Raw genomic sequence first — 11,291 nt, forward strand, 5'->3', positions numbered from 1 at the left:
AAAAATTTTTGCGACCAATTTTTCGATTTTTTGAAAAAGTTAGTATTGATTCAAAAATTCATAACTCGCTCAAAGATTTTTGCACAACCTGGAAATTTCTGAAAAGTTGGCATTTTATGTCCCCTAAAACATATGAAAAAATGAAAAAAAATTAAAAATAGTGTTTTTTTTTGCAAATCAAGTTTTAATGACAAAAAAATAAATAAAAAATCACCTACAACTTTGCCCAAGACACTAAATCGATCAAAAAATTCCTTCAAAAGATACAGATTTTTGAATTTTCATCATTACATCATTTTCGATCAATACATCATTTTTGTATGGCCAGCTGCCAAATTTGTATGGAAAATTATATGGACAAACTAATGATGCAAAATGGCTTCTTTGGGCATACCAAAGGCACCAAAAACATAGACTAATAAAAGACTATACAGTGGGATCTGAACCATGACTCAACCTTTTTATGACCCCTCGGCACGGCCGGTTCACTGTCAAAAATGACAGCTCAAAATGTCAAGAACTGGCTCCACTGACGATTTTCTGACGTTTCTTTTTTTTTGTTTTGATTTGTGAATCTAAACAAACACACACATTCGATTTATTTGAGGATGCATTTGCCATCCCAATAATATCGGAGAACCGGAACAACCGACAGGTTTTTCAGGCTGATCGCCATAATTTTTTAATTTAATTTTAATTTTGCCTTCTATTTCCGTCGATTTCGTAATAAGTCGCCGATGGAACAAATGGCCATTCGGCATCGGTTCCGGGTTGATCAGCAGGTGCTGCATGCGGTCATGTAACATCCCTTGGTACTTCCGATTACCGGTTTCACAAGAAATTAAGCACGCGAGAGCAACGATTGCAAAAGGCTTGTGAGCTTGCCGGAATGAACACGATGGTGGTCGGTGTGAAAGCTTCCGGTTCCGGTACACGGAACCCCGGGGAAAGTCATAGAATCGAACGTATTTGAACCGATCGGAACCAGGATACGCTGAAGCTTTTCTTAGACGCAAGCCCTCCTGATTAGCATGCTGTCCAACTCCACCTTACAGGACATTTCCAACCAAGGTTCCAACTGATATAGCTCTAAGTTGTTTAGTATCAATTAAATCTTCAATCGAAAAGTTCATTCAAACTAAAAAAAGATGTCTAGAGTGTTGATTAGATCAATCATCATTTACAATCAAATTTACAATGAAAAAGACTTGTAACAATATGATTGTATTTTGCTAAGTCACGGTCATCAAAAGACATTTCTGTGGCTAAGGAATTTAAAACCAGGTTCTAACATAACAGCTCGGGAAACGGCATATTTGATTAAAACATCGACAAAAAGCTGTAAATTTTATATATTTTCAATTCAAACTTAACCACAAATTTACATCAGTAACATACACACAAATACACCCACACATAAGTCGACGACTTGGCTGCGGTAGCCCCAGGTTGGGCCTTCCCCTCGCGGATGCGGTTCTTCTTGGTCGCAGGGTCTACGTTGGTAGGGAAGCCTTCTTCTTGCACACGTCCTTGAGGAACGGTAACGGCACTCTTCAGCCTGGTCATTTCACGCCTTCACTCGAGCATTTCTTCTCCGCCAGTTCTTGCTTTTCCAACTGAAGTTCCTTCAACTTGTTTTGGTGGTAGTGGGCACCGAATGACCCCGCTCCATTTATCTGGGAGGCCGGTGCACGGGCGTGGTCAAGGACATGACAGCGAATTCCCTGGAAAGAGACAAATGATTTCTCGCTTAAGATAGGAAAATCCGGTTAATATGTTCAAATCCTCATATCGCAAGAAGAGTTTGAACTACTCAACTGATCTTGTGCTATTTAAAAACACTTAAATCTTACCATTTTGTTTGAATAATAATCGAAGGAGTTCTGCAACAAAAACAAAAATTCCGCCGTCCAGCTGATGCGAAAACAAAAACAAACACGATCGCGCCTCGATGCGATACGCGCGCAAAACAGCACAAAGCAAAATTGAAAAAGGCAGTGCGGCCAAGGAAATCTGTCATACGGGGGGTAAGCCGATGCGGTTCAACGTGGTTCACGCGGTTCACAGCATATGAGTCATATTTTTTTTGAAAAAAAATGTTCGGAGTGTTTAGTCTTTAATTAGTCTATGCCAAAAAAGTGTCAGTCCCATTAAAAAATACAAAAAAAAAAAAAAACCAATGACCGAAATCTCAGAGAATAATTGCTCTATAATCATTTCTGGAGTTTGTTTTTGAAATGGTCCAATAAACCAAATTATCAGTTTTTTTTGCTTTTTGGGTGTTTTCTAATACCCCTGACTGAAGACGGTTGCAAAAACACCCAAAAAGCAAAAAAAATGGTAATTGGGTACTAAAGTCCAATGTCAATTTTTATGTACAACGGTAAAAAACACGATTAAAAACCATTTCTGATCACTTTTTTTTATTTTAATGCAATTTTTTTTTGACAAGACAACATTTTTTCGATCGATCAACTATGGTCCCCTTGGAACAAGCTGTCAAGTAGGAGCTTTTCTGTCAAGAAGGACCGCGAGGTTAATTTTTCAAAATTGATTTAAAAATCCATTTCAAACTTTTTGTGCTCGTACAAAGGATCATTGTTCTCAGAAAAATAAGCTTTATCGCTGTAAACAATAATATCAGCAATCTAAGAGTCATTTTAGGACCCAATTTGGTTTATTGGACCTTTCAAAAAACTTCAGAGTTTTCGTTTTTTGGGTGTGAACTCCGTGTAAAAGGGGTGTCAAACTAAAAAGTGACTCCGTTCGTTTGACAACAGTTGGTGTCAAACCATCGGGGTTTGAGTATAAGAAAAGAGTATCCAGGTTCAAGGCTGTATATCATAGGTACTCGCGATCTTGCTTTGCATTAGTGTGAGTGCATGACTCCGTGCCACTAAAACCAAAACAATAACAAACGAACAATGGACCGTGCCAGGAAAACCAAAACATAAACAATGTCAGTGTCAGTGGAGTGAGAGAGTCAGAGATAACGACACACTCAATCGCGAGTACCTTAGGTGGAAAGCCATGATCCAGGTTTTTAAGCGAAGATGGCATTCGAATGGCGAATATCCCAATTGTCAAAATCGCGCAGTAGCACCAACATTAGGAAACAAATGTGACTGTCATGCCATGGCACACTTTTTTTCGGAATATTGGTACCACTGCGTGATTTTGACATTTCGGACGTGCACCATTCAAACGCCATCTTCGTTTAAAAACCTGGGTAAGAAAAGAGTTTTTCTCTCAAACAAAAATCTCACGCAAAGGTACGTTCCCCGAAGCTTTTATTGCTGCATGTATTATTTACCTAGTTTTAATTACTTTCCATTTGATTAATTAGATGAGATTTGGCTCCGGCACTTACCTGTCATGTTTTTGCCCAATTCACCCAAGACTCGCCGGGTTCTTCCGGCGCCCACTCGCAAAACTTTGCAAATGTTGGTGTGAAGATTTTATCACCGTTTTTTTGATGAAGGTCGATGGCCGGATCCCTGGGCAGATCAGTATCTGTTATTTAAAGGAGTTTTTGAACAAAATGCAGCCGGTTGAACTAAAGTGTCAATCTTTAACTTTTTATTAAAAAATATAGAAGAGATATATACCTACACAGAAAAAAGTGAATCACATGTAAACTCAGTTAATGTAAATTTGAGATTCGACGTAAACACGTAAAATCATGTCTTTTTTACGTATAATTTGTTGCAAATTTACATCAAATTGCATTTAAATTTAAATGTTTAATGACGTGCAAAAGTGTTACATCATAAATGATGTAACATTAGGAAATATTTTTGTGTGTGTAGTGCGTAGGCGTACGCTTAGAAATGAGCAGTGGTGAGTTTAAAAAATGCCGTGGTGAATTTTTATTAATTCAATTTGACCGTTAATTTTGCGACAACAGTAATCCTCAGGAGTTTTTCATAATCTTAACTGTGACAAAGTCAAAAATAAAAACCAGATTTATATTCATTTTTCTTTGTCACCGTAGCAACCACCTGCGTTTGTACATGTGTGATAACCTTTTTCTATTGTCATCCTGGTGCTATTGTGATTGTTCGCTCGCCGCCCAGGTCTCAGTTGGCTGTGATGGTCGTGACTGCTGGATGCACTGGTTTGCAAGCAATAGAGCTATCCAAGCCCGATCTCACACACACTAGCACACCATTTGTTTTGCTGGCTGGTACAAAATTTAACCTCACTTTTTTTCGTGTACGTACACGCAATACATGCGCACGTAGATAACTCTATTCTAACCCTATTTTGCAGTGCGGCCCAGAGAGGCCGGAAATGGAATCATCGGGGATGCATAAATTTATTGCGCCTAACAATGGGCCCGACATCAGCGCTACCGTACACACATACAAACCAGGGCGAGATCAATGGACGTGTAACAGCAAGTCACACGTACACACTTACAACAAAAACGTTATTGTTTGATTTTGTCGCAAATGGGAGGTTAGGTTAAGGGGAACGGTTTGCAGTTCAATTTCGCTTCAGTACCGTGTGTGTTTACCTATTGTTTACAAACTTTGATCGGCCTCAATCTAATTTAGTGGTAGTTCATTATGAGTTGCAGCAGAAGCCGCTACCGCCGGAAAGGTTTATATTCGGATAATTGAGTTGTTTTGCAATATGTGTAACAAGATCAAAGTGTTGTTAGCTTTTGAATTGCAAAGTTAGAGAAGAAAAATGAGATTCTTTCTTTAACCAATGCTTGTTATTATAAGGTGTGCTGTTTTTGACAGTTTTTTTTGACTTAACATTACCTCTACGTTGAATGACATTTAGCTGAAGACAAATCCAAGGTCAATCAACGTTGAGGTAACATTCAATTCCACTAGTCAAAATTAACCAAGTGAAGTATCCCGAGGCAAAGCCCCACATTAGACACGGCTCCATTCCTGTGCGTTTCGCCGTAGTAGGCTCTGGGCCACAGCAGATCCCACACAATAGCCGAAATTATTTGCCAGCCTCCGCGTACCCATAAGCTCATGAATATTAATTAGTGGCACACGACTCTGTGCAGCATGGCCGCCAGGGGGCCCGAACCGATGCTGCTTCGACGAGCTGACATTCCGGGCTCAGCTTCCGGTGCCTAAACCATTCAAATACCACTGGTCGTCTCCATAGCTACCGACAGTGTGCAGGTCGTTCTCGGAGAATTGAAACCGCACCATGGACAGCACTGGTATCAATCCGGTGCATAGTTGAACCGGAAGTTGGTACTGTTTCCGCCTCTCTTTCTCTCTCTCTCTCTGTAGGGCAAACTACCACCACGAATGTTTACCGAAATGTTGGGTCCAGGTCGCGCCTACCTTTGGGAGTCTGCCGTCGTTACATCTGGGCACAAAACAAAGAGTTATGGCGTGCAATGCAACTCCCAGCCAGCAGAAGCCTAGTAGGCTTTGGGGGTGGTTGTTTTTCGACAACATAACCTCGCCTTTTGTCGCTCCGGTGTTCATGCAAGGATGGGCTAATGGCGTAGCCTGCTACCTACTACAGGAATAGATGACACGATATTCTAGCCAATTAATAAAGTTTAGGGAACCATAATAGAGGCGTTCGTCGTCGTTTGGAAAATTGGGAGCAGTTTTCAATGGGTTTCGATTTATTGATTTTACAGTTGTTGTTTTGAATCATGTCAAGTGCATTCTAGTGTTATTTTTTTTTACAGATTTTTAGTTCTGCAACCATAATCGCCATAAAATCCATTTTCAACCCTTTTTTTTGTTCAAAAAGGAAGGAAAAGAAAAACTCGTATCTTTTAAAGAAAAATTTGGTTTGGTTCTCGAAAAAATGCTGCTTCATTTCTGGATAATATCTTTAGCACCTCATCAAGAAAAAAGTGAATATCTCGACTTTGTTCTGGGTAGGAAGGGTTAAAAATCCTGAACATAAATCTTCAAATTTGTTTTTTTACAAAACTTTGGTTGCTTAGATCGGGCGGATGGCAACCCTATTCCGACCAAAGCAAACTGACAGCAGTCGACATTAGAACTATTGTAAAATGAGAGCCTAAAGAATAGCACTAGCTGTTAAATGGTAGCCCATAACAAATCAAAAAACAAAAAACCAAACCCAACCAACAACCCCCACCACCCACCACCCCACCAAAACCAAACCAACAAACACCACAACCCAAACAACCCACCCCACCCCCCCCCCCCCCACCCCCCCCAACCCACCACCCCCACCCCCACACCCCCCCCCCCCAACACCACCCCCCCCCCCCCCCCCCCCCCCCCCCCCCCCCCCCCCACCCCACCCCCCCCCACCCCCACCCCCCCCCCCCCCACCACCCACCCCCCCCCCCCCCCCCCACACCCACCCCCCCCCCCCCACCCCCCCCCAACCCACACCCCCCCCCAACCCCCCCCCCCCCCCCCCCCCCCACCCCCCCCCACCCCCCCCCCCCCCCACCACCCCCCCCCCCCCCCCCCCCCCCCACCCCCCCCCCCCCCCCCCCCCCCCCCCCCCCCCCCCCCCCCCCCCCCCCCCACACCCCACCCCCCCCCCCCCCCCCCCCCCCCCCCCCCCCCCCCCCCCCCCCCCCCCCCCCCCCCCCCCCCACCCCCACCCCCCCCCACCCCCCCCACCCCCCCCCCCCCCCCCCCCCCCCCCCCCCCCCACCCCCCCAACCCCCACCCCCCCCCACCCCCACACACCCACCCCCCCCCCCCCACCCCCACACCCCCAAAACACCCACCAAACCCCCCCCCACCCCAACCCCACAACCCACCCACCACCACCCACCACCACCCCACCCCACACACCCACCAACCCCCCCAACCACCACCCCCACAACCCCCAACACCCCCACCCCCCCCCAGCACAACCCAAAAACACTCAATGATGCCATTTTGTAGCATAAAATTTAAAAAAACAAGCAAAATGTAAAGATAGGAGGTGGTAGAATTGGCCAAATATGTACTACCTAAACAAAAATAAACTAAATAAGATGAATTCAAATTACAAAACTAAAAATGAAACAAGAAAAACATAAAACAAGAGAAGTAAAGTTTTTCGTAGAACAAAAGTTGTTCAAAATGAACTTCTGAATACTGAAAAAATAATCTTGGAAAAAAAAATTGGGCAGTAGAGGGCGAACAAAATATTACTTCGTACTGCCAATTTTCATTTTACGTGCTATCGTGATCGGGGATTTTCTTTTATAATAAAAACACAGATTCCACACAAAATAAGCACAAAACTGATTTGCCAAACTTCATGCGCTTTTTCGCCGGCCGCGCGCATCTCGCTGTTTTCTCGCTCGAATCTCGCAGCTCGCTAGCACGCTCTCGCTCTCAATGCGCAATCTGTCAGCTAACAAGGCAGTAATCATGAAGGTGCGCACTTTTTGTTGCGCTCTAACTCTTATGAATTATATCAATCTTATTATAAATACTCATTACCCATACTCCCTACATTAATATTTTTTTCGAACAAAAATAACGGCAATTCCAACTATGCTTTGGTTACCTGCAGTTTAGTAATTTTGGATTAGTAGATTTGCTTTGGTGGGAGATTGTTCTGAGTTGATGGAAATTACATCTAATTAATAAAAAATTTATGGAAATAACATCAACCCTTTATTACAAATTATAAGTGAGATATTTGCAAGTTGCAAGACCAACTGCAAATCTGGGAGCACTGCCAAAATATATTGATGAAAAGTAGAGCCAAATCGACTCAACACCTTGTTACGTTGTCTCAAGCTCGAGTCAAGTTGTCTCAATCTTTCTCTTCTTTGTGTATTTCAGCTATTTAACAACAAAATTACAATTTAGTGAATTTGGTTTTCAAACGAAAAGGTTTTTTTTTTATGGAAAATTGCACAAAGATTGCATCCCCGGACCAGGTCATCAGATAAATTTCACACAAGTCCTTCGACGCACGGACACTGTCATCCGTTCCAGTTTCCCCCTGCGGTCCAGAGTCGTAACTCGTTTTTTTTTGCCTCCGTCACTCTTCTGTGTTACTTTTTTCCCAGAATACACACACTATTCAGCAACGCAACAAAAAGGCAGGCAAACAGAAAAAAAAGAGATTCATTCTTCAGTTCCGTTGGCACAGCAACAGGACCGGCCAGGTCATCAATGGTCGCACTCTCGCTGGACACAGGACACAGGGCACACTGGAGTAGATTCTGTTGAAACACGGAATTTTTTTTATATACTTTTAATTTGAAGTAGAATGTTGGACCAGTGCTGCCAGATCATATCATTTCAGGGTGAAAAAAAATATATTTGTAAAATAAATTTGTTTAACAAATTTAATTGATTTCCCAGAGATTTAATCACTATTTATTGCGAAGTTAGAACTTGTCGTGGCTCCGTCCTGAAACCATATTGTGGCCATCTAGGACAAACTGACGCCGACTTCCTGACGGTTTGACTCGGTGCGTCGAGGTGATTGTGATAAATCGTTGAGCAGCTTTGGTCACCGCCTCTTGGACAATCTTTCTTCGCGCGTTTGTTTTTTTTACAACGTGTATCACACGCGATTGTAACAAGATTAAAGCGCGTTTGTACAACTTGTTCAGATTGGACGAACAAGTTCTCGAAAGTGGCCGTTTCAACTGTCCCAATTTGTAATATCCTTGATGACCTAACCCTTCCGGCGCGACGTTCCCCTTTTTTAACGGTCCACGTGCGGAACCATAAAAAAAGCTTTGTTGTCATCCCAGGAAGTGATCCCACAACCCCACAACCCTGCTGCGAAGGTCGCCGACAGGGATTGGAATTTTCATTATACTCTGCTCCGCTTTTCCCCGGACTTTCCGCCGGCTGGACACACAGAGTTAAGGGATGATTGACTTCGAAGCATTTGTCACTGGGGGTGGCGTCTTTGACGATTAGCACGAATTAGGGACCGGAATTTTGCAATTTGAATTCCTTCCGTCGAGAGAGCCGCTGGACGGCTTTGGGCGGGCCAAACATGGGGCTGGGAAAAGTTATTATTGACCGCAGTGGAAGAAACTGACCTCGGATGCCAATCAGGCAAAGGGGCGTATGAAATTGGAAGCTAGTGTTTCCAAGTGGAAAGCGAATGATGCAACAATTTGCAGCAAAGTATTTAGTCATTAACGTTGCCGGCCTTGTTTGGTTACAGAACGGAAGGGTTTCCCGAAGATCAAAGTAAACTATGCTCAACGTGCAAACCTTTATTTAAACTATTGTGTGTGCTGTCAAATTCACCAAGATACATCAATGAAAGGTAGTGTGTTTAACCAAGGTGCCTTAATCCTTCTGCACCTGTACCAGAAAGCTGAAAATGGTGTAGCACGTTTTGACGGTCACCGAAAACGTGTCCATGGACATCTTGAATAGACCTCCGCAGTGGAAGTTCAGCGACTGCTGCGATCTCATAATAACCACGAGCAAGATCTTCCGTACATTCTTATACTCCCTGGCACAGCTCGAGTCGTACTTCATCAGCGTGGGCCACTCGAGTCCATAAACAACGTGTCCGGTGGCCTGATGGGCCTCTTCCAATTCCTCCACCAAAGAGCTGTTGTAGTAACTCTCCACCAGCAGGATACAGGAGATTCCGACCAACACAAGACTTTCCGATCCAAGCAACATCAGCAAAAAGATGGCGATCGAGGTAATCGACACACTGGCAAACACTTCCGCCAAAAACGGAACGCTCGCCAGCCGTCTGATGCGAAACACGTTGTCCAGCAGGGCCGAATGCACGCCTACTACGCTCGACAGCTCGTGCTGCAAGCAGCTCCAAAACCGCTTCGCCGCCTGCTTCGATGGCTGGTCCGAGCATCCCTCGAAAAACCTTGCGCCGGTCGCCGCTTTCCGAAACACTTCCCCATAAGCCCGGTTCACCACCAGCATCTCGGCTCGAAGTGCCCGCAAACCAACCCGGATCGTGATGAACGGAATCCAGAAGTACGTAGCCAGCGACAGCAGATAGAATCCGTACAGCGTTTCAAACACTTCCCGAATCGCCGGATTCAAGAAAGTCAAGTCGAACGGAAAGGCGTACTGGTCCGTCATCCGGTAGTCGGTCATGTTCCAGATCGAGATGGCACCGGCTCCAGCCGCCATCATGGCAACGGTAAACTTCTGGTTGTTCTCGTAATGCTCGCGCCGAATGCGCACCGCTTCGGGATCGTCCCGCAACAGGCTCGAACTCTTCAGCAGATGCGTTTTCAACGCGAGAAAATCCCCGTAAAAATGGCTAAACCCAGCCATCCGCGCCCCTCCTGATGCATAGCCTCCGACAACCATCAGGGCGCACACGAGGTACGTGAAGCCAAGGTCCTGCGCAATCGCCAGGTACACGCGGTACGCAAAGCAGAAGCACTGACAACACATCAAAGCAACCGTCGCTCGCCAGATCTTGACGACCATGGGGTTGACCTGGTTGAAACCTGGCAAAGAAAAAAACTTCGTCAGCATCGAAGCAACCCCCTCCGAACATCAAACTCACCGATTACTTGATGAAGCACGGTCAGATGACGGAACTGGTCAGCCGTTGGGTCGAATCGAAGATAGCGCTGGAGCGCTTCCTTGAGGGTGTCCATTGCAACGCCTGCTGCTGCTTTACGGAATCAAGTTGCCGTGAGAGCTGCACGGAAGCTTCTTTTATTGCAAAACCTCAAGTGCGCCATTGACACGTGGTGTGTGCTATGCCCCGCTGATTAAAGAGGTCGTGTGGCACTTTGATTGACGCGTAAATTAAAGGACTTTTTCATTGACCTTGGAGAAAAGCTTCTACGTGTGACGCCTCTCGACGCCACGTGTCAATTGCAAACGAATTAATTATGTGGTGCTTTAAGATTTGAAAAATTGCTGATGAGAGGGGAGCAAACTGTTTCATGACGCATAAAAAGAAAAAAGATGATTGGCGTGAAAGATAAAATATGAAAAGTTCAATCATAGACGTACAGTAATCCCTCATATTCGGAACCGTTTACAGATCTGCCAATGTTCAACAAATCATGGAAAATCGATAATTGAACATAATTCCTTCATGTGACAGCTGTACATTTTTACGTTTTATATCAAGTTTTCAAAGAAAAACATTGACCTTTGAAATCCACAAATTCGGAACACTTTTTTCTTACGGATTAAACAAACTTTTTTTTTCTCTCCAGGAGTACATATTTTTTACAAAAAAAAAAATGACTTCACACTCTAAAACCAATAAAACTCAAGGTTAGTGATGTTTTAAACATGGTCTGATAACTTTTTTTGTGAAAATATCAAATAAATTCGGGTGTTCCACAATTGTGGTAGGCACAATAACATTCCACAATTATAGAACAT

The 11,291-nt window shown here is 44.1% G+C and overlaps 1 protein-coding gene and 1 long non-coding RNA gene across 2 annotated transcripts; both read right to left on the minus strand.

Annotated features, from left to right (window-relative positions):
* Positions 1-1,334: 1,334 nt before the first annotated feature.
* Positions 1,335-2,069, minus strand: LOC120423879 (uncharacterized). The gene is made up of 2 exons (XR_005606294.2): positions 1,854-2,069; positions 1,335-1,724 (listed from the first exon to the last, which is right to left on the minus strand). It is a non-coding gene; the product is annotated as an uncharacterized LOC120423879 (long non-coding RNA).
* Positions 2,070-9,167: 7,098 nt separating this feature from the next.
* On the minus strand, positions 9,168-10,968 carry LOC120424069 (uncharacterized). The gene is made up of 2 exons (XM_039588091.2): positions 10,453-10,968; positions 9,168-10,393 (listed from the first exon to the last, which is right to left on the minus strand). The coding sequence occupies exons 1-2, from the start codon at positions 10,544-10,546 to the stop codon at positions 9,246-9,248; spliced, it is 1,242 nt and encodes a 413-aa protein (XP_039444025.1). The 5' UTR covers positions 10,547-10,968; the 3' UTR covers positions 9,168-9,245.
* Positions 10,969-11,291: the final 323 nt, after the last annotated feature.

Source organism: Culex pipiens, chromosome 3, assembly GCF_016801865.2.
Source record: "Culex pipiens pallens isolate TS chromosome 3, TS_CPP_V2, whole genome shotgun sequence".
Lineage (NCBI taxonomy): Eukaryota > Metazoa > Arthropoda > Insecta > Diptera > Culicidae > Culex > Culex pipiens.

What these genes read in the sequence shown, in the direction of transcription:
- LOC120424069 (XM_039588091.2), bottom strand. Translation starts at nt 10,546, where the DNA reads ATGGACACCCTCAAGGAAGCGCTCCAGCGCTATCTTCGATTCGACCCA. An exon ending in CGTGCTTCATCAAGTAATCG is followed by an intron (nt 10,394 to 10,452) that starts GTGAGTTTGATG and finishes TTTCTTTGCCAG; the next exon opens with GTTTCAACCAGGTCAACCCC.